Raw genomic sequence first — 24,271 nt, 5'->3', positions numbered from 1 at the left:
GCAATCTTTTCATTACCTAAAAAAATAAGAATTTTTAAAATCTTTTTTTTTTTATGGGGTAGAAGACTTTACATAACCCTGTCTTTTACATATTGTACGTTTTTATAATTAATTTGTCTAGCAATAAAAACTCAATGCACAATAATAACCAGCTCCAAGCGATACAAATAAATATATTAGTTTTACTCGTTTTTATGTAATTTCACAGTACCACATTTTATACTAAATACTCGCAGAATGTAAATGAAAATTCTAGATTAGGCTAAATTGAAAACAAAGTATTTAATAAAAAGTAAATCCTCGTCAGCACTTGAACCGATTGACATACTTAATAAATAAATTCCTAATATAGAAAAACAGGAAGTGACACCAAAGCACCCGCCTCCCTTCCATAGGAACACATCACAATCTCACAGCCAGGGTCTCCAAGGTTATTATGTGTGTGTGCTGCGCTCGAGGTGGTTGTGTCTTTCGCCTTCAGTGAGGCAGGAGCTTGAGAGCATTGGTAAGATCATCATACACTTCATGGTCTGCTAATATAAATGCATTGGCTTCTGAATGTTGACTGCGCACCATTTCTACTTTAAGAGTAGCGCTGCACTTCTTTCTGAGACATTTTTTTTTCAAATATTGCAGTTTGGAATATTCCTCACAATTTGTTCCAAAGTGAAACGATAATAATAATAATCGTATGACAGCTGCTTGTGTAGAGCAGGTGCGGACTAGATTTAGCCTTTATTTGACTTCAGCGAGTTCATGCACATGCTCTGCAAACCCCTCTCTGTTGACCTTCACGCAGATCGTGTCAAACTGATATTAGATAGTGATTGTTTCACTTCTACGATTAGATTAGTAACAAAATAGGCTCCTGACTATTTGTGATGATTTAAATGGCCTTAAAAGTTCTTAGTTTCAATATAAATATAATATCAGTATTTAATAACTTAAGTAATAATGTTGTGTTTAAAGTATAATTTTCAAATTATTGTTTTAGTAGCTATAACTAAATAGAACATTTTTGCATTGTGATTTGCTGGCAAATGGATGTGACATTTTCTTCGGGGTCATCTATAAACACTTGTCCTTTTCAGTTAACCCCAGTCCTTTTGGGTTGTGTTGTGCGTGTCACCTGTTACCATGCTCATCTGTCTAAATTAAGTATCATTATTAGTTTGAAAGGAACAATATTTACATTGCAGGAGTTTTTATTTTTTTTGTATTAAAATTGAGTGTTGCTTGCGTAAGCGGAAGATGAAGAAGAAGAAGAAGTGTTGCAAACATGTTTTGGTTTTGGCTTTTATGAGAAAATGTGCAGTTGTTACTTCATTAAAGCTGATCTGACCCTACAAAATGAATTCATATTTAATATTTAATTTAACTTGGAAAAAAAAGTTGTCTAGCAAAATTTTTTTTTACCATGTTTCCACACTGTGTGACCATCACATGATTTGCTCCAGTGAGGCTTTAATCCTCTTTGCCAGTTCTGTAAAGATTAATCAACAATGGCTGGAATTCTTGTGAACGTTGATTATGATTCAAAATAGTTTGACGGTCAGACAAATGCAGTTGTGCATTTATAACGTGTGTCTACAGAGGTTATTTTTAAATGTGAGTAAATGACACGAGGTTATTTCATCCATTTACTTCTCAGAAAAAATCTTCAAGAGACGGTGGCACATAGTCACATGATTAAGTAGCTTCAGATAGTAATTTAAATTCTGAGTGTATTGAATGGATTAAACCAGCACTTTATGAAATAATTTGGGATTATATAGCCGCTAATGGAGAGCTTCTTTTTTTTCATTATAAAAAATGTGACTGGCTTGTCCTTGGTACGTGAACTTAAGCTTACTTTCTCTCCTAGTGCAATTATTTATAATTTTTATTTTTTAGTCTTAAATGATACGTTTCCATTGTTTAGAGGTGTATTTGGCTCTCATTGTTCTTATTATAACATGTAGAAGTAAATAGGAAAGGACTAGGGCTTACTTGCCTATAGAATTGCTAAGACAAGGAATAAAGATTAGTGGGGCTTCCTTGAGGAGCCCAGCAGACAGTGCAGTTTCTCAGGAAGACAGTAAGGGTTACCTAACGGACATGAGGATTGGTTTGATATGATTGTGTGTACGTTCTTTCCCGGTAGGGTGTAACCCAGTTCTTTTTCCTATCTCTAGCTTGCATGTGTCCAAGCAAGTTCGCAGAGCACGTTTGGTGCATTGCTTCAGTGTGACACTTTTTTAATGTGCACTCTAATGCCTTTAGTTATTTCTCAACAAATCTGAAATGTAGCGTTTATTACCCTTTTTGTTATTCATCTGTTGGAAGAGACTCTCAAGGATGCATGTTTATCTTGCCTGCAGTGTTTTCCTCTTATGCTTTGGAATATTAGATTAACTTGTTACCTTCAACTTCTGAAAAAAATAAAAAATAAATGTAGTCATTGAGATATCTTTCAGTCCGTAGTCATGATTTTTAAGCTTTCATAATTTTATATATATTAATCCTATATATATATATAATTATGAAGTTACTGTCAGGATTTAATTTTTGCAGATAGAGAATTTATCTACATTTAACAAAAAATCTACATTATATTTTTTCTAAAAAAAAAAAAAAAAAAAAAACATTTATCACTTCCCAAAAATGTGATCAGTATGACCAATATGTTATAATACAAGCTTTCTGAAGACATATGATAATATAAAGTCTGATAATGAAGTGATATGTTCACTGATAATCCCTGTTGAATAGAGTATTTCCACAATGATATATGTAACAGAAAAGTGTGATGCAGCGCCGACACACACAGGTGTACCTAAACCAGCATTACAATACAATATCTCTGTTTAAGATAACATCCTTTTTTAGACACAAGGAATCTAACTTTGTTTCCTGATTATGATATAACTACTTCCCTGAGATATAGAGTTCAACAGTTCTGATTCTCTTGCAGCAGTTATTTGAGGCCACGATGGATCAAGCCAGGACAACAATTTCAAAAATCGTAAGACATACTTTTCATACAAATTTATCATCTGAACCAACCATTAACCATTTGAGAGGTAACAAAGCAAGCACAATTTTTGACATGAGATCTGTGACTGCTGTGGTTTAAATGTTAAGAAGATTTTTTGGCACTTTAACTAAAACTTTAACTTAATCTGTTCCTGATATCTCGACTTTGGTTTTACTACTTGTGCTGAAAACCTTCAATATTCATGAGAAAATCTGAAACCTCTTGACTTTAAACAGGACCAGCATATTAAGTGTTCTTACAGTGAGGAGAACCCAGGACAGTATTTTATCATGGTGTCTTGTAATCTGTATTTTTCCAGTTCAATGGGGAGCCGCGCTCCTACACTCGCTTTAACTTGACCCAGAACATGGAGGGTGACAACAGCCATGTGGAGATGAAGCTCTCATCTGACATGGATGATGAAGCGGAGGCTAACGGTGTTGGGGAAAACACAAACCAACATAATGGTCCATATTACCCCAGCAAACTAAACCAGCGTTCTCCCAAAATCATCTGTGGATATGTCATTGGCATTCTCATCCTTTTCATTATTGGTAAACAGTTATTATTTTTCAGCGGAATGCACAATTCAAGCCTATTATGTGGCCCTATGCAATTCTTTATTCTGATTGGTCAGATGTTTTTGTACAATGATAACTAAACTGTAATAATTTCTATGCACACAAACAAATCATATGTTTGTTTTTCAGGATACCTCATTGGTTACCTGTCTAATAGAAGCACAGAAAAAACAGAAATCAAGTCCGATTGTCCGGTCTTTAATGAGATTGCCCCAGTGAAAGCAGAAGCAGTTTATTCGTTGGACTGGAGTGATCTCAGGGCATTGCTGAAAAATAAATTGACAACCAGCAACATTAACAGCAACCTCAAGTAAATACACACAACTGCACTGTTGCTTTTTCCATAAAGATGAGCAGGTATTCAAATTAAAGATGGTATGCTTTGCCTTTCTATTTTTCCTCCTTGTAGGGAATTCTCTAGTGCCAGTCACCAGGCAGGAAGCACAGGAGATGAGGCACTTGCTAATAAAATCATGGGGAAATTCAAAACTTATGGAATGAGCACCTGGACCGATGAGCACTATGTGAAAATCCATGAGCCTGGTTCCTCAAATAACCGAGTCCTGTTCCGTGGTAACGTTGTGGGAACAACCGAGGGCTATTTGGCATACAGTGCACTTAAAAAAGTTCAGGTTAGTTTTGAAAAAGAATTTTTGTTGACAACCACCTGACAAAAAACACCTTAAAGGTATCCTAAAAGTAGTTTATACAACTCGTGAGCAATTATAGCCCACTGCAGCATTAGGTTAAGTAAAAAAATTAAAAATAGCTTTTGTTAAAAATTCAACTCTGAGAGAAGTTGTAACTTTCTTGAGAATGTCTTGTAATTATTACATTACAAATAATCAAGGAGAGAAAAATTGCACCTGGGCAGAATGAATCTGTTTCTAAACACACAAGGTGTTTCAGGTGTTCTCTCTCACACACACTTAACATTTCACATCAGCAGATATTGATTCTTAAGGTGGGGTTGTATGGTTGTGTTTGTTTTTGCTTAGTTTTTGATGCGTAAATTTTGAGGGCCATCCACTTGTATTTTATGGACTAACAGATTAATTTTTTTCTAAAAATGTCAGTTTGTGTTCCACTGAAAAAAGAACGTCATACTTCTGCGATTAAAATGTGAATATATTTGAGATACAAGTTGAAGTAAAAGGATACGGTGTATAATAACACATTTCATCCTGCTCCGTATTATTTATTGTGTTGTATAGGGTGCAGCTCTGTATGCCCATTATGGACGAGCAGAAGACTTCAGGCGCCTGCAAGAGCTAAATGTTGACATAAATGGAAAGGTCGTCTTGGTTAGAGCTGGACTCTTAAGTTTTGCTGAAAAGGTTGGTTCTCTCACGCGTTTATATATTTTAAGACCGTTATTATTGATATTTACTTACTTATCCTTTTGTTTATATTTGGTTTATACAGGTTGCTAATGCTGCTAGCCTGAATGCTAGTGCTGTGCTAATTTATCCAGATCCTGTTAACTACAATATTAAAGAGGACACTGCTCTTTTTGGCCATGTAAGTTATGGAACCTTTCTTTTATCAGAATAGTAGTGCATTTAGAAATCAATGTACAGATGATCTTTTAAAACGCTCTTTTCCTAGGTCCATCTCGGCACTGGGGATCCCTACACTCCAGGATTCCCTTCCTTCAATCATACCCAGTTTCCCCCGGCTCAGTCCTCTGGCTTGCCCAGTATTCCGGCCCAAACTATAACCATAAGACAGGCTACTGAGATCATGAGGTGCTGTTGTGTCATTAATTTCTCTTGCTATGTACGGTCACTGTTGGTGTTACTGATTTGTCCCTATTTGTCTTGTTGTGTTGTTACTGAATTGCGAATTCAGCAAAAAGGCACATCACGATTAATCATGACCGATCACTGTTCTGTACATTAATGGTCAGTCTACTTTTGCACATATATTATACTTACCTAGAGTTTAAATGCTTAATAGTTGAATAGAACTATATTAAACACCTTAAAATTTGGGTTTTTAAAACAAATTCGAGGTTATTATAACTTTTAGAAGTTTACAATAATTTTAAGAATTTTTTTTTTTTGTCATTTAAATTCCAGTTTTAAAAGAAAATATATGAAAGTTCTCTAGAAATGTTTTTGGGAATACAATATGTTTTCTTAACTTTATTTAGTTAGAACATAATAAGAAAAAAGCCTTTTTTATAGCAATATTTTCTTAAGAATGCTTAATGGTGGGAATTTTTTTTTTTTTTTACTTGAGCCAGCAATGAGATACAGTGGTAACCATGCAAAACATCTATATATCAACCCCATGCAACAATGCACTTAAAAACATTCAGTCTTGGAGCTCACCCAGATCGCCCCTAGCATCCTGGCAGCAACTTTTGCAGCTAGTGCAAGCACCACTTACATTTTAATCAGAAGATTCAGAAAATGAATTCGTTCTGTCAATGAACTTTGTTAATATTTCCTGTATTTACATGTTTGTAACATTTGTTTGCTTCTCCCCTCAAACAGTAAGTTAGGTGGTCGGACTTCCCCTGATGCCTGGAGTGATGGGATGCTTCGGGATACCATGTACAAACTCGGTGATGACGGCGACAATATTACAGTGGAAGTAAAGAATGTCCTTATTCAGAAAAAAATCCACAATGTGTTTGGGGTGATTGAAGGTTATATGGATAAAGGTACTATATTCCATTATACTGTGGTTTAAACAGCTGTGTATATCAAACAATTAATTGGTCCAGGTCACTGATGACTTAAGTTTGGTTTTCCTGTGATTTAGATCGTTATATGGTGATTGGCGCCCAGCGAGATGCATGGGGCCCTGGATATGCCAGAAGCACAGTTGGCACTAGTTTACTGGTGGAGTTGGCCAGAACGATCACAGATATGATCAAGAATGGTACATTAAGTACAAGCAAGGATGTTTTTAAATACATAGATAAATGTCATTATATAATAAAATATAAATATTAACTTTTAATCAAGAATACATTTGTACATTTCAAGTGCATCTTTTTTTTTCTTCCAAGATGGATTCAAGCCAAAGAGGAGCATCATTTTCGCTAGCTGGAGTGCTGGTGAATTTGGCGGTGTTGGGGCCACTGAGTGGTTGGAGGTATGCATGCATCTTTAGCTGCTTTCTGTTAAACAATAACCATTTTAAAGATGTTTGTATGATACAACAACAAATAATAATACCAACACAAATAAAAGTAAATAACAACAATTGTACATACAGTATGTTAAACCAACAATCATACATATTTCCATTCCTTTCTTGTCAACATTAAAACAGACTTCAAGTCATTCGAAAATATGAAGATTTTAGTTATAAATATTAACTGTATTTAATTGCAGTATGTATGGATTGTTGGAGTACCATCACAGTATACACTGCCTACTATAAAAAAAAATAGTGATTTAAACACTGGGGATTATTTAACAATAAACTGTTACATCACATTGCATTGTAGTTCATGTCATCTTGCAAATATTAAATTTTGTGCAAAATATCTTTTCGTTTGAGATCTAATAAAAAATGGAATATACAGAATATATCTTAATACACACACTGTACTATATACTGCAGAAATAGCAAGAGTACTGTAGTATGTTAGCATAAAGTTTAAAAGCCTGTGCATTCAGCAGTTACTGTAAATCTGTGAATATATGTGTTTTTGTACCCTCAGGGCTACCTGACCTCCCTGAATTTGAAAATGTTTTCTTATGTCAGCCTTGATGAAGTTATTTCAGGTTTGTAAAGAGTAATTTCTTGAGGAATGGAAGAACTTTGATCTTGAGTTGATGCTGATCATCTGACATTCTCTTTAGGTTCTGACACTTTCAAAGCAGCTGCCAGTCCACTGCTGTATGAGTTAATAGAGAGCACTATGAAACAGGTGCTGTATCACAAATGCTAAATCTTCAGCATCAATCTTTTTATTATCTGAAAAAAAAACACCTTTTTTTTTTGTCTGTCCTAAAAAGATAAATAATATTTCCCCCCATGCAGGTCTCATCTCCAGTTGATGCAACTAAATCCTTGTATGAACAGTTTGCTGGATCCAGCTGGGAGAAGTCTGTGTAAGTTCATCCCTGACTGCTTATATTTGACCCTGGACCACAAACAAGTCTTAAGTATAATTTTTTTTTTTTTATTAAGATTTATACATAATCTGAAAGCTGAATAAATAATTGATGTATGGTTACATACATCAGGACAATATAGGACAATATTTGGCCGATAGACAACTATTTGAAAATCTGGAATCTAAATACTGTGAAAATTTCCTTTTGAATTTGTCCATATTAATTCTTAGCAATTCATATTACTAATCAAAAATTAAGTTTTGATATACTTACTGTAGGTAATTTACTAAATATTTTCATGTAACATGATCTTTACTTAATATCTTAATGATTTTTGACATAAAAGAAAAATCGATAATTTTGACCCATACAATGGTTTTTTTTGGCTATTGCTAAAAATATACCCCAATATTTTTAAGACTTAAAACTGGTTTTGTGGTCCAGGGTCTGTATGCTTCACAGTTTGATTGTAATTTCATGTGTCAAAGGACCTGTATATAATTTATTTTTGGTATTATTTAAATACTATATAACCACTTTATACTATTTTTATTCAGATTTTTGAATGCAAGTTTAAGTTGTAGTAAGTTTCATGTACTTTTGACATTTTATTACTTTAAATGTATCTGTTTATCTTTTATTAATGTTAATGCTTCAATTGAAAATGTAAATTTTAAAAAAAGTTTTTCAGCGAATATTTATATTTTATTTTATTATTGCTTAATTTCAGTTAACAAAATATTTTATAGTTTTAGATATATACTTTTAAGCTGTTAAACACATTCTGATCAAACAAATTGTATATATATATATATATATATATATATATATATATATATATATATATATATATATATATATATATAATATATATGTAGAATATCCATATAATTTTGTTTCTTTTTTTTTTCCCCCACACAGAATGGAGCCTATGGGTTTGTCTCAGTCTGCTTATCCATTCCAGACCTTCTCAGGCATCCCGTCACTTTCATTTCGATTTACTTCAGTAAGCATTAAGGTTTTACTGAAGCTCTCAAAATAATGTGAAATAGATTCAGGTGCAGTTTGTTTCATAATGAAAAGAAGTAATCATGTTCCTGATGTTTTTTCAGAGTACAAAAGCATACCCTTTTGGCACTATGGAGGATACGGATCAAAATCTGGAACGGTACACTTCCTACAACACCCTGAAACTTGCCAAGGCAGCAGGTGAGGTGGTCGGACTTGTTACTCTCCGGCTGGTACATGACCACTTGCTCAAGCTGAACGTGGCAAAGTATACCAGCGTCATCCGCAACTATGTGTCCCAAATCAGGTCTAAAGTTGAATCACGGCAAATGGTGAGTCGGTGTCGTTATGTCTTTTTGCTAAAGGAAGCTCTCTTATGCTTGATGTGTGATGAATTTCTGTAAATGCTCAAGGGAGATGAAATTAACTTTCTGCATTTATATTTTAAAGTCGGGTCGCCTTCCTTCCACTGTGACGATGCAGTGGCTTCTCTCAGCTCAGGGGTCATACGATCGTGCTGCCAGCGCTCTTATTTCCACCATCCGGAACAGTGATCTTGATGACATGGAGCAGTGTCGCATCATCAACAATCGCATTATGAGGGTAAAAAATGGTCAAGCTGTATCATTCTTTCCTGTGCTGACATATTTCCTGTTGATAAAGGAAACAGATGGAATATGTCAAATGGATTTGACAATTTTTGTGTTTTTTTTTTTTTTTTTTTATATCCTATAACCTTTGCTTCTGATTTGCTGCTATTGATAGTTAAAAGCAAATGGTTTTAGGAAGAGGGACATTTTATTGGAAAAAGATTTGGGATATGATGATAAATCATCAATAGTTCTATTTCACTTTCTCAGAACAGCAAGATACATTTGAAATGCATATAATAAGTAATTGTGTTAGATACATATTAAAGGAGTGCAATGGCTAAGTATATACTTTGTCAACTGGGGTGCAACAGCATACAGTATATAGTTCCTCAAAGCTAATGGACATGGGCTAAAAGCAACAAAATGCCAGCCTTAAAACGCTTTGAAAGATTTTTCAGATTGCATTCTTGGGATGTACAACCTTATAAACAGCGGCAGTTGTAGTTTGTCTGTAGTTCTGCTGTTTTATACTGTGTTTGTTAACATGATGTGTCTGTTTGAAGGTGGAAGGCAGTTTTCTCTCTCCCTATGTGTCTCCACGGGAGAGTCTTTTCCGGCACATTCTGCTGGGCTCTGGATCACACACTCTGGCAGCTCTGGTGGATCACCTTGAAGCCATTAAAGGAGGGCTTGATTCTGCTGACATTGACCTATTCAAGAATCAGTTTGCTCTTGCCACCTGGACCATCCAGGGCTGTGCAAATGCCTTGGCAGGGGAAGTATGGGATATGGATAATGAAATTTAGACAAGCAGATTCAGCTCACCTCTTTAACTGTGTGATAACTTTGAACCTTCACTCAAGGAAAAAAGGAAAATTAAAGCAGAAAATGATTTTGGTGCTCTATTAACATGAATTTAGGATAAGTGGTTTACATCAGTATTTACAGCATTAGTTTATCCACAAATTGAACATTGTGTAATTATTTACTCACCTTCATGTCATTCCAGACCCCTTTTGTGAAACACAAAAGAAGATATTTGAAGAATGTACTATTCATTCTTTTCCATGAAATTATTGGAGTTATCAAACATCAAAAAAGACATAAGGGCATAAAATATTATAAAAGTAACTCATATCACTCATGTGCTATACTTTGTATTCTGAATCCATACAGATCATTATTTATTAGGGGTTTGATTGACATCAAGGTAGATAACCCAGAATTTCTATTCTTGGAGGAAGTTTTTCTTTGAGATCTAGTTTAGATGATACAAATTGGGAATGTGTTACTGGTTTGTTATTTTCCAAATTTTCAGACTCCTTTAAGGAACTACTTGCATAATACCTGAACAGTCTGGATTTAGAGCATTTGTCTCAAACTCAATTCCTAGAGGGGCACAGCTCTGCACAGTTTAGCTCCAACCCTAACCAAACACACCTGGTCCAGCTAATCAAGGTTTTCAGGATTACTAGAAACTTCCAAGCAGGTGTGATTTTGGAGTTGGTAGGAGCAAATCTGCAGAGCTGTGTCCCTCCAGGAATTGACTTTGAGACCACTGATTTAGAGGTTTTTTTTATACAGACTCCAGTTAAACAATCAGCCATAGACATTTTAATGTTTGTATCCTTACTTAACCTGTGATCTTAAAACACCTCGTAAACCACAGTATTTTCTCAAATTTTCTGGTTGGATAAACTTTTTCAGGGGCTCTTCAGGTCAATTTTGTCAAATAATAGAAAGAGGCTTTCCTTTGTGGCCCTGAAATTCTGTTTATTAGTTTTTTATTTATCAGTGACAGGGATCACTATAAATAGCATTTTGTAACACCTTTTTTAACAAATGTATAATTATCGGAAGCAGTGCCTTCCATAATTATGACAGTTATACTGTCGAAATGAGAAAGCAGCATCTGCTATGGAGATAACCTTGTTTTCAAAGGATATGACCACAGACTACATTGTATTTCCTAAATGATAATTAAAAAAATCAGTAAGTTACTGGTATGTATCAGTCTATGGCATCCTCCTTTTTAATCAATGTTATACCTGATCCAGAATCATTATCGGGAGCAGTGCCTTCCATAATGCGAAGATGATGGTAGTTTTTGCCTACCGATGTGTTGATATCGAGGGCAGTGCCCCTCATATTTCACTGTGATGTGGATGTAATTATTGGGAACGGTGTTTCCCATGATGTAAAAAATCATCTATATTCACACACTCTTACCATAGTAGTTATCTGTAGTAAGTCATGTAATCTGTCAGTTTTTCATACACAGTGTAGTGCTATTACCTACTTTAGCCTTGGATGAATCAAATATGAAGTGGGTGAGGATCACAGCAGAAATGTAATTTATAGAAACATTCTCTGTAAGATCCTGTCGTGGTATTCTGTTGTTCACTTCTGTTCGGTTTTCATAGTTCTTTTGTTTCTGGGATATTGATATTTGTGCCTTGTAGATTATGATAAAGCTTTTAAAATACTTTTTCTTTTTCCTCTTCTTTGTTCATTTCTTTGTTTGAATTTAACTTCACTCTTGCTGTTTTACTTGCAAATAAAAGTGAGATTAAGTTACAAAACTATTCAGCTAATTGGTTTTAATGTTCACCTTTTGATGCCAGTGTCATCTGTTTATCATTATACCATGGTTGTCAGAAGACTTGTCAATATGAATCGCAAAAGTGGGAAACACTCATGTCATGTAAGACTTTGAAATAGGTCCTGTACAGGTCCTATACACACACACACACACACACACACACACACACATATGTGGAAGAGATGAAAATGGAGATTAAAGTCTATTCTAACAATACTCTGTTTGTAATGACTTGCAGTTTTATGATTGTCTATGTACATCCATATCTTAAAACATGTTTATGAAGAATGCTATGTCAGTAGTAGTTTTGTTGTAGACAAAATTGGTTTATAGCATTGCAAGTGTGCTGATTCTCCGTTTTATGATAAGTCTGCAAGTGATCAATTAAAAATTTTAACAACTCCTTTGTCAAGACTATTGTGACTATTTTTATTTTTATGTTTAAAATTACCTAACCGTGGCATAATGTACACCAATTCTCATCCAAGTTTGCTGACTAAATGACACTAAAATTATGTTCTATTTATCACTTACTGAACCTCAAATATTAACCTGGACATCTGACTCAATTGAGCAAATAATAGCTAAATATGTTTTAAAAACAATTTGTAATCATGTATGTATAATGGCAAGCCACAATAATAAAACAAATGCATTGCTAAATATGTTTTTGCTTAAAAATGATTCTCAAAATAACATGATTTCAGTCAATTAAAAAGGGTAAAATTAAATAAATGATCATTTAGAAGCTGGTTACTTTCAGCTAAGTCTAAGAAAATATATACAAATAGTAGACAGTGACACTCGTAGACGTCCTAGGTCAAGTCTATGATTTTAAATGTATTAAATATGCACACACGATGTTTTCCTTGCACTATGAAATCGTATGACAGTGTTTGAATGTACCATGGACTTGTTTGCAATTCTTTAAATGACCACATGGTAGAACTAGAGTACTTTGCAGAATTCTCTTTGAATATCGTATGACTGACATAAGCGAGAGGATCTGTAAATTTAGCTTACATCTTAACAGCTGTCGAATTGATTTTTCCCTCGTTCTTCAAACAGCCTGATGGCGATAGGCTTTATAGTAATAGGTGCGTTTTAAAAACAAAATACGTCTTGCCCTAAGCCTATAGGAATAAAACAGATTAAACACAAACTTAAAACCATACCAGTTATCTGGTGTTAAACATGTAGAGTTTAAAATTAAGTTTAGAGTTAGCTATTATGGTTGTTTATTGCCGTGTGGGGTGCCGTCATAATTAAAGTGTCCTGTCTCTTTAAGAGTGGGTTGTCAATAGAACCACGAGCATGGACAGAGCGCGAGTGAAATTGAGTAATGACGCTAGATTTCTGCTGTAAGTTAATTTAGCGACAGAAACGCGAGGCAGTAATCAGCGAGAAAACGAAAGCAGTTATAGAGCAAATCATATTACACACTAAAACAAATTTATACAACTTTAGAACTCCGGTGAACTTTGCCGTATACACCCAGGACCAACACAGAGTGAAGTTCTGTTCAGTCACCAGACACCTGGCGTTACCGAGTGAACACCGAGTCTGACAGGTAGGACTTAAAAGAGTGTGTAACACGGATTACTCTAACAATTTACCTAGCGCTGCTGTAAAAATAAGTTTCACAATGGCTTGGAATTTAATATATAAACACAAATTAAGAGAGTAAATTGTTTTAACGTTTCCTCATATCTCGGTCCTCGCGCTGATCTCAAGATTTCACCTGCATGTTAGGAAAGTCCTTACAGGCTTAAAAGATTGGTTCAGTCTCAGTCTAGTAACTTGGTGTCTTTACCTGTGTTCAGATGGTAGAGATTTGGCATTCAGTTTTTATTACATGTTTGGTGTTTAAGTTTATGATACTTTGAGAGGCATAATTTATAGTCTAGTAAGTGGTAACGTTATTCGATTGACTGTACTGAAAATGTAACTTAAATGTTATTGTGGACCTTATGGGAGATTTATCTCTATTTTCATTTTTTAAAGCGTCTCATTTAGGGGTGAGGAGGGCTCAAATGTGTATTACTGAAAGGCTTTTTTGCTGGCGTCACTTTTCCAAAGATGAGTCTGAATCCTTTCCCACTCTCAATCCATGTCAGAAATGTTTTTTTGTTGTGTTTTTCCATTTCATACCAAGATGCTTGTTGTATCTTCATTAATTTGTGACGTTAAAAGCATCAGCCTCATCACTGCCATTGTTATTGGCATTACTGCCTCTTATTGTGAACAAAGAAAGACTCACTTGTGATCAATGCTGAATTACTGTCACGCAGGACAAAAGATTGATTCAGATGGAGAATGTATGGGTGCTTTAGAGCTCAGGGTCACACATATAAACTGCAGCTGATTCTCTTAACCTACATTGCATCAGCATGTAAATGTGAGTGGGTTGCATAATGACTGGCATTAAAAGCGTGATTATTTGTATTATGGCAGCACAGCGTGACTCATCCAGGCCTAGTGGTAGGGGTGTGTTTTTCCTAAGAGAGAAAGATGCTTGCTGCAGACCTTCAGCGTGTTTGCCTTAAGTGCTGCCCCTGGGCCCTGTATCTTGCTCTAGGTGTGATAAGTATCCCTGCATGTAAAGGCAAGCCAGGTCACAATACCTGCTACTGCTCTGCTCTTCTTTTATGCTTGTGAAGAAATGAGCTGACTGAAGAGACACATCCTCTTGAGTCAGGGTATATTCTGGCAAACTATTTACCAATTACATTTCATGTCGTCAAAGCAAACTGTGTTACAAGGTGTGGTGCTGGCTATTTACCAACACGTGATGGGTAACAATAATACAAACAAAACCCTCAACAATATGACAAATCGTCCCCTTGGAATTATAAGGTTCTATCTGCGTTCTGAGCAGTTGTGAGATATTGAGCTTCAAAGTTTTTGCATTACATATAGGAAAATGTATATGGGGAACAAGTTTCTTTCAAACATGAAAATAACAGGGACCCTAAATGTATTCTAAATATACAATATCAAAATCCTATCAAATTTGTAAATGGGGATTTTTGGAATGGGTCAAATGCAGATAGAACCTTCTAATTCTAAAAAAAACACTTTTCACTTAGAATTATAGGGTACCATTTGCCTAAACATTATTTGAACATTAAATATAAACTTAATGTTGTAACAATGTCTCAACATGTGTTAGAAAGTAAAATTGTATCCTTTCTATGACATTTATTTTATATTTTTAGCACTTTCATGTATTTAGGACATTTCAAATTAAGCAAGGTAGGTTTAAATATTTTGTTGAGTGCAGATGTTAATTTTAGTAACAATTTGGTGGGTAATTAAACACATTATTGCAGAAATTGTTACTTTAATCTTTCATTTGTTTAGACCGAAAGAAGCTACAGTAATATATCTGAGCAGGACTTTATTCCACCTAAAGTGGGCCAGGTAAAATGGCTTTCTCTCTAGACATCAGTATGGCTGAAATAACATGCTAATGTTTATTGTTATAATTAAGACCCAATCAATTAAATTGTTGACTATTTGACCTTTAAGGCTTAATATTGACATTTTAAGACTTTAAAAACTGCACAAAAAAAAAAACATGTTTCAGCAAATTAATTCATAAAGTTTAATAATTATTGAAAAATGATTCACTGACTATATATAAATCACAAAAAAATGTCAGACTCATTTTTTAAAACACAGAACTATTATACTCTCTTTGACTCATTTTTTAAAACACAGCTTTATAATACTCTCTGTCTGAGACACTTCTCCTGTTTTTTTTCTGAGTAGCCTCCAGCTCTTTAATTTGTAAACTGGTAGGTGCAGTCACTGGCTCCCCACTGGTTTGTCTGGTAAGACCCTAGGCCCTGCTGCATCTACCTTGTCACTTGCCTGGAGAAAAAAATACATGTGAAAAAAAAAAATACATATTTAAACACAATATTTACATTATATATATTTAGCATGTATACCATTGAGTAGCTACACAGTCTGCAATCATTCTTAAATCGTTTTAATACTGAGGTAACTGCTTTACGATCTTTCGCATGTTCACATAACGATCATAACTTACTGTTAACTAACTATTTTGAGTAAGATAGGTTCGTTAGTTTTTTTTTTTTTTAATCTTAGTGCTTGCCTCTTATTATCAGGAACTATAAAGCTAGCGCTGCTGGCTAGTGTGGTGTCTAACTATGAAAACAATCTTCTTAGCAAGACCTAAAAAAATAAAGAGTGAACTTGCCTGGAATTCGAGCTGCAGTCCTTGACAAGATCGTCAATAAAATTGTAGATCTTTAGGTTTCTTAAAAACTTTGTTGCGTGCCATAATCCTCAAACTGCAATCTAAAGCCGGTGACACAACATATAAAGTTGATCCTGATTGGTCCTCTTCTGTGAATTCGAAATGCTGATTGGCTCATGCAGATAGAACCTTATAGAGCCAAGTTAGAGTTCGTCTTTGTAGATAGAACCTTTTTGCGAAACATGATTGGTAAACAGTTTGCCAAAATATATGCCCTGACCCTCTTACCCCAAGGAAGATTTGTTCTACGATACCTGCAGATTAGCCGTCTGATTCCATTTAAATGTAACTGGAGCTAGACCATTCCCTCAGTGTCATCATTTCTAGTGTCTTAAACTTTTTATCAACTTGGTCTTTGACCTTTGACTTCAGTACCAGATGTTTACCTTTGCATTATGTTCCGGGTCAGTTTGACCCATTTCGATTTTTGAGCTAATCTGTGATTTTATTCTTGATATTTTGTGGCTTTTCCTCATTTAGGGCTATTATAAACATACTGAGTCTATTTTTGCTGTGCTGCAGGCGCTGAATTAAAGTGAAAGCGCATTGTTCGCAGGAAAAATTTACATGGATTGACATGGAAAGGCAGTCACATGGGTTTTTGGCTGTGTTCATTAAGACCGGAAAACCAGTATAATTTTGAAAAAAAAAAAAAAGGTATGTAAGTTTTTGGTCAGACCGCCTAGCACTAGGTTTCAATGCAATTTTATTTAGATGTTATACCCAAACTAGCCACCGGGTGCCATTCAGCGTGCTTTCACACCTGCCTCATTTAGTTCGGTTGAATCGTATCAGAGTTCGTTTTCCCCTTTGGTGCAGTTCGTTTGGGCAGGTGTGAAAGCAGCAATGGCCACTTGGGTGCGCACCAAAAGCGGACCAAAGAAGCGTACCGAGACCTGCTTGAAGAGGTGGTCTCGGTACCCTTTCAAACGAACTCTGGAGCGGTTCGTTTGTGGTGAGAACGTGATCCGACCTCGAACGGACACAACTGCAAAAAGTACTGATCATTTTTGGACTAAACCAGCTGCTGTAATCATAAAGGAATGAGGAAGTGTTTGTTGACAGTTTGCACTTCAGCATGGCAGCTCGTGAACAAACTTGGAGTAGTGAGGAGGTGCGGAGCCTCATAGAAGTCAGAGTTAAGAAGAATTAATGCACGCATCCGCTTGAAGTTACGAGCGATGCCCGCTCGATGTTTGCAGTGCATTAGAACGTTGTTTTCAAGCCGCATCCACGCTTCATTATGGAAATGTATTTTTTGCATATTGTGGTGTATACAAACAATGTCATAGATTATGGCCAGGGACAAAACCAGCCCTCGCAGTCAACTCTCCATAGTTGTGTTGTCTCAGTTTTGTTTGCTGGCTTTTCCTCTTATGTCGGAATTTTCCCACACGTAAATTCTGACCAATGTAAAAGCAGTTTAGGAAATAAGTCATGGCCAATGAGTGATGTGGATGTTGCCATGTGACTGCATTTTGGTTCATTTCAACTGGTTCGGACCAAAGCAATCAGTGTGGTGTGAAAAGGAACCAAAAAAGCTGAAAAATGCTACAATGTATAATTATTTGCCCTTGGTTCGGACCAAATGAACCAAACTAGAGATGTGAAAGCACCCTCAAACTCCATAGATTTTGTCTGTCACAAATATATTTTTTTCTCTCAATATTACTTCAATCACAAAATAAACACCAAATATGGAATCTTGAGAATCAGACCTTTCAAACTATGTTTTTTGTCAAGAATATAAAAAGTTTTGATTCTAAAAGTTACAAAATACATTTTGTAAAATGACAACCCCAACTAAGGGGGAGGAGCCCGCTAAATGTCCAATTTCAAAATGGTTCTCACAGGATGAATTTTGAAGATTTAAGTTTTCAAATTATATAGAGCTGAAACAACGAATCGATTTAATCGATTAAAATTGATTATTAAAATAGTTGTCAACTAATTTAGTAATCGATTCGTCGCTAAATAAATTTTATTTGCCATAAGCGGCTCATTTCGTGCATATTTCAAATCTGCGGTGACCAAAGTGTGGCAGTAATGAGCCACCGGAGGTTTTACTCAGCCAGTACAGCAGGTGAAGTAGCGAATAGCCAATAGCTGGCCTCGTTTTATGTCACGTGCTTCCCGAACAGCGTCTCTGCAGCATTCAGCGGGAAGTGGGAGTACTTTACTTTGTTCGTTATTTCCTATGTAGGCGCGCAGTATGCACTCTCATAATGGAAGCGACGCGGTCGCGACACGCACGCGGTGCGATGCGCCCGTTTTTCCAGGCGCGTCCACACCGCATCCATTTATCCTTTGCTGAAATTTCCGGGTCTTCATGGAGAGGGCACGTCATGGAGAGAGCACGTCATGGTTGCTTAGCAAAGGCAGACGCCTCAGGGGCGCTTCTGCCCGAGCGCTTTGGAAAGAAGGAGAAAGCGGCGCGACTAGCGTTTTCCACGCGTTTTTAGGTGCGATATGTGAACGGCCCCTAAGAATTTTATTTGTGCAGATTCTCCAGTACAAGGTTGTTTGCAAATGTTTAGTCGTAAAAGCTGATAACATTGCTTTTTAACAGTTAACATTTAAAGCTTTACAAACATGTTATGTGATCAGTTTGTCGTTTGCCAGTTCATAATTCAGACTTGCAGCCTAATTATGACTGAATGAGAGAGGTAAATGTTTGAGTATATTTAAAATGCACTTCTTTTCTAAGTATTCACTGCTCTTTTTCACACAGCAGGTTTTTTGTGTGTGTCCCAATTTTTTTTTCTGGACAACCTTCTGATGAATTTTACTTTAAATTGTGAGTTCCATTCAGGTTTCATGCCATTGGCACTTTTTTCGAAGGATTGTTTACAATTTCACAGCATAAGCTATAAAGCTTTTTCCCAGTAAATAATAAAATACAATGCACTGCAATTTTATTCTGTTTTATCCTTATACTTCGTGAAAATATGTTCTCAAAGATTCCTTAAGCTTTGTTTGGGATGTTAAACTACTTTAGGAGCTCTAAGGACTGCCATGGTGAAAACAATATTTGAAATCTCCTTGTGAATTTTGCTAGAGTATGGATCAGTGTTTTGATTGCAGAAGAGTTCGACAAAGGATTACTAACATAATAAAACAACTCCAGGTATATTTTTGATGAGGATATGACAATGCAAAATGGTTAAAATCTCTTAAAAATCTATGCTGAATGATAAAGACCCTTTATTAATAATTTACTTGGGGAAAAAATGGAAAAAACTAAAATATAAGTACATAAACCGATTAATCGATTAATCGTAAAAATAATCGACAGATTAATCGATTATCAAAATAATCGTTAGTTGCAGCCCTAAAATTATATATAATTTATGCTGATTATTAAAAAGTGACCGGGAAAAATTATTTTTGTGACAAAGGTCAGAACTCCTATTATGGTGTAGTATATGCTTTGAGGCGCAATCTTGTAATAAATTAAAATATTACTGTTCGTACATAATTTGTAACAAAAAGTGATAAAAATATCTATTGTGGAGTCTTAGAGCTTTCCAACGATATATAGTTTGTCATGATTGGATTAGGATTTAACTGTAATGTAGTAGTAAAATAATATAGTAATATAGAAGTAAACGTCTATATTAGCAAAAGTAAATGCGGGATGGTAACAGTTAAAGGCTTAGTTCGCCCAATTTGCAAAATTATGTCATTAATAACTCACCCTCATGTTGTTCCAAACCCGTAAGACCTCCGTTTATTTTTGGAACACAGTTTTGGATGTAGTCCGAGAGATCTTAGTCCCTCCATTAAAGCTGTGTGTACGGTATACTGTCCATGTCCAGAAAGGTAAGAAAAACATCATCAAAGTAGTCCGTGTGACATCAGAGGGTCTGTTAGAATTTTTTGAAGCATCGAAAATACATTTTGGTCCAAAACTACCAAAAACTACGACTTTATTCAGCATTGTCTTCCGTGTCTGTTTTAAGACAGTTGAAAACAAAGCAGTTTGTCATATCTGGTTCGCGAATGAATCATTTGATGTAACTGGATCTTTTTGAAACCAGTTCACCAACTCGAACTGAATCGTTTTAAACGGTTCGCGTCTCCAATACGCATTAATCCACAAATGACTTAAGCTGTTAACCTTTACAATGTGTCTGACACTTCTTCTGAGTTCAAACAAACCAATATCCCGGAGTAATTCATGTACTCAAACAGTACACTGACTGAACTGCACTGTGAAGAGAGAACTGAAGATGAACACCGAGCCGAGCCAGATAATGACTCGTTCACAAGTCAAGAACCGGTTACATCGGTTTTCGGATCACCAGTAGTTCTTTCTGACAGTTCGATTCAATAAACCGGTTGAAGAAACGGTTCACCGGTTCTTTTGCGCTCGACATAATGGCTTCGTTGGCGATGATTGCAAGCCTTCGGTTTACCTGCGCTCATAACATTAGCACAGAATCAGTTCAGAATCAATCACCAAAAGAATCAGTTCGGTACAGACAGCTTCGGTTTGCTTCACGCTGAATCACACATGTGCAGTATCATCAGCTCCTCAGTTCTCGAATCGGACACGTCTGACAGAAACGGTTCTTGACTCATTCAGTTTGCTCCTAGTTAAGACTTAAGACATTCTCAACAGAGCAATAAATTGAGTCACTATGGAAACGGGTGCTAAGAAAAAGCACACCATGCCGTTTCTTTCTTCTTATGTTTAATCTTTAATCCTTGAGAATATTTATTATATTGTTTGATTATAATTATATATCATATCAGATATATATTTGAGGAATATATTTTGATTTACAGTTTAGACCTGTGAGTCAGATCCATGTGTGAGATGATGATGATGATATAAATAATGTAATAAATATATAAAATACAAATTAAACATACCATGTCATACTGAGCTCCTGCTGATCGTGTGGAGCTGACCGCCTCCGAAATCGGCAAAACATATTTTTAAATAGGTGCTTTCTTGATAATTTAACTGCAGATTTGAGTTTTAAACAACTACATTCTCACCTGAAATACTTTTAAAATTACATTTTATAAGACAATAACAGTAATATTTTGAATATGATCCGAATAAATTGTGGTTGAAATCACAATGCTGCGTGAACTCAACCAATCAGCATGTTTAGTGCCCAAGTCCCACCCCCGAGAGTTCCGGAACATTGAAAAAGTACTGCCTCGGCAGCAGGGACTTTGTGAGGGGCATTTTTTTTGTGTTTTTCTTTATTAGGGAATCCAACAAATTGACAATCAATGTTACATCACTTTTTATGATTCCTCATTATAAACATAAGAAACAAAGAAAATAATAAAATAAGAACACAAAGCAAAACAGAACAAACAAGAAAGAAAGAACAGTTCCCATTACTACCCACCCCCACCTGTTCCTGCTGTGGAAACACACAGAGTACCAGGCCAAAGTCCCTAGTTCCTGGTTAAAGTTCCAGCGGAGGAAATGTGGCTATACATGCCAAAGCCATGACACCACCTCCACCAAACTTTACGGATGAGGTTGAATGCTTAGGATCATTTGCAGTTCCCTTTTTTTCTCCACACTTTTGCTTTCCAATCACTTAGCTTAAGGTTAATCTTTGTCTCATCAGTCCATCAACTCTGTTCCAAAACTTTACTCTTTCACATTTGTGAAGAATCTTGCCTTTGTATTTTTGGTGCTGATCAGAGGTTTGCATTTTGCTGTGTAGCTTCTGTAATTCTGTGTCCAATTCTCCTGCGGACCGTAGATAGACAGAGCAGCACCTCAGCTTTTTGGAGGTTGTTGGTGATTTTACAGACATGGAACTTAGGGTTCATTTTCACAACTTCTGTTGTTTTTCTCAGTCGATCAGGTCGTCGTTGGTTGCTGATGTCGGTGGTAGTTACCAAACCATTGACTTTTTTACCATACCCTTTGTTTTTCCTATAGTTCCAATTGACAACGACTTTTCTTGTAGCATCGAAATTGCTTGCTTTTCTTTCAGAGTCAGCTTCCTCCTCTTTATTCTGGTTTGTGTATGTCATTGTCGAATGCAAGATTTACAATGCCGAAGCAATGGATATAACTGATAAGACACATTCCCTGCTTTTAATATCTGAATAATTAATGCAGGACAACAGCTGAACACTTAGAAAGACCTGTGAGGCAACTGCTCCAATACTTATATTCACATCAGAAAGGGAGATGAAACTTAAAGGGCTGATCTTCTTAGCTGGTAAAACATCTTTGTGTTGAATCACCCAATTATAAAATGTGACATTCTGTAGTTTTGTCTCGTATTCATCTTTTATTCATCTTTCAAACAGAATAATTTTATCTTTACAGTTCCAATGCGTATGGAGAGCAGTGTGTAGGGCTGTCACTTTTGAGAAAAATCTAATTTGAATGGATATCGAATGTCATGCAATGTGTTCGAATATATTCAAATATCTATGTGCACGGGGCGTTTTCCCGGTGAGAGGGTTCACCACCCGCACGTTTTCTGCCGTTTTTCCGCAGTTTTGCACAAACGCCTTACTGTTTCTCTGGCCGCTCTGTGTCTGCGCTCGCTGCGGCTGCCACCTCCCCCCTCCCTCTCTGACACTTGCTTTGAGTGTGACCGGCTGATAATTGGCTGCTCTGCCTTAAGTCTTGCCTCTCTTGGGGTGTTATTGGTCATCTCGTGCTGAGGAGGCGGGAACTTATGGTTATGCTTATTTACGTCTCCCTTTTCCAGGTATTTTGAATGAGTGTTTATGCTTTCGAGGTTTTTAAATAAGCTTGATATGTGTTTGGGAAGATGTTCTGTTATTGTTTTGTTGACATGTCGAGTGTTTTCGGTATTATATTTAGTTTTTTAGACTAATGCTAATTGCTATTATGGGATACTGTTATTATAGCTGTTGTTTGCATACCTGTTGAAGAACTATGAAAGAAAAGTGTATATTATTGTAATGTTTAAAAACAGTAAATAGTTACATTATACCACCAGAGAAAACGCTTTATGTGGGCATTTTTTTTTCTTCCCTTTTCTGATTTTTTTTTTTTTAAATGTTGGATTATTTTTTTTCCCAGCCAAACGCTGCAAGCCGGAAATTCCGGCAAATTGCCGGAGAACTTTAAGCCCTGCATTTTGTACCCCTCTGTCACTCTATTCATCATTTTTATTGTTTATAAACAAACCACATCCATCCCCCACACTTTTGAAAAGCTTGCTACGCCCCTGTATGTGCACACCCCCAGGCTCATAAAAAAACACCCTACCCTAAGGGGCCGTTCACATATCGTGCCTAAAAACGCGTGGAAAACATTAGGCGCGCCACTTTCTCCTTCTCCAATGCGCTTGGGCAGTTGCACTCCTGAGGCCTCTGTAGGCCTCTGTTGTTGCTAAGCAACTATGACCTGCTCTCTCCATGAAGACGCGGAAATTTCAGCAAAGGATAAATGGATTTGCAGCACTGAAAATCGCTCTGATACAAAATTTATTTAAAAATGGCAATCCATATATAGCTATGTTCAGCTGTTCCTTCATCTTGGCTGAGCTTTCAACGTTGTTACGGGAATGGATGAAGCTGATTGGTTAGTTCTTGTCACATGATCTGCGGTTGCGCTTGCGGCTCTCTGAAAAGTTGAGATGTTTTAAACTCGATGCGGTGCGGACGCGCCTATTTTCGAGTGCGCGTCGTGACCGTGTCACTTCCATTATGATACCATAGCGAACCCTGACTACATTTTATGATTTGTGATGCTAAAGAACATTTCATGACGTCTCAGACAACTGTAAATTTGTGGCTACTGTGGTTTAATTCTAAACGCTATCGTAAACCATAAACTCATATTTACCATATTAAAATAATTTTCTTTGCCTCTTTATTTTGTATACTGTAAAAACTTCAACCACATTGGTTGAAAATGAATAAAGTTTGAAATATTATATTAGAAGTTGTACTTATATTTTTTCGTAAAGTTATCCAAAGGATTCATTAGCTAATCAAAAAAAGAACATTAGATTAATTATTTATTGTAATAAAAATAATCGTTAGATTTAGGGATGTCAAATTTCGATTATTTCCATGATCGATCGCCGTTTAAATTAACGATCAATTAATCGATTAATCGTTAACCATAATA

The 24,271-nt window shown here is 35.9% G+C and overlaps 2 protein-coding genes across 3 annotated transcripts in view; both read left to right on the top strand.

The window, feature by feature from the left end:
• Nucleotides 1-370: 370 nt before the first annotated feature.
• On the top strand, nt 371-12,318 carry tfr1a (transferrin receptor 1a). 2 transcript variants are annotated; one of them, XM_026206354.1, is made up of 18 exons: nt 371-505; nt 2,954-3,004; nt 3,336-3,570; nt 3,727-3,907; nt 4,007-4,229; nt 4,812-4,934; nt 5,023-5,118; nt 5,206-5,345; nt 6,099-6,268; nt 6,370-6,489; nt 6,620-6,705; nt 7,280-7,343; nt 7,422-7,489; nt 7,603-7,673; nt 8,601-8,685; nt 8,792-9,019; nt 9,138-9,290; nt 9,844-12,318. In XM_026206354.1, the coding sequence occupies exons 2-18, from the start codon at nt 2,972-2,974 to the stop codon at nt 10,084-10,086; spliced, it is 2,319 nt and encodes a 772-aa protein (XP_026062139.1). In that variant the 5' UTR covers nt 371-505; nt 2,954-2,971; the 3' UTR covers nt 10,087-12,318. The 2 variants fall into 2 exon arrangements, with proteins under 2 accessions (XP_026062139.1, XP_026062140.1); XM_026206355.1 differs by having other exon boundaries at nt 404-505; nt 2,957-3,004.
• Nucleotides 12,319-13,187: 869 nt separating this feature from the next.
• Nucleotides 13,188-24,271, top strand: part of tnk2b (tyrosine kinase, non-receptor, 2b) — a 155,572-nt gene continuing 144,488 nt past the window's right edge. Inside the window, exon 1 of the mRNA XM_026206353.1 lies at nt 13,188-13,452. The gene's annotated coding sequence lies outside the window, so the exon portion shown is untranslated. The remainder of the gene's footprint in view (nt 13,453-24,271) is intronic.

The sequence above is a fragment of the Carassius auratus genome, chromosome 27, assembly GCF_003368295.1.
Source record: "Carassius auratus strain Wakin chromosome 27, ASM336829v1, whole genome shotgun sequence".
Lineage (NCBI taxonomy): Eukaryota > Metazoa > Chordata > Actinopteri > Cypriniformes > Cyprinidae > Carassius > Carassius auratus.
The sequence above is the reverse complement of the archived record's forward strand: the minus strand, read 5'-3'. Positions and strand labels throughout refer to the sequence as shown.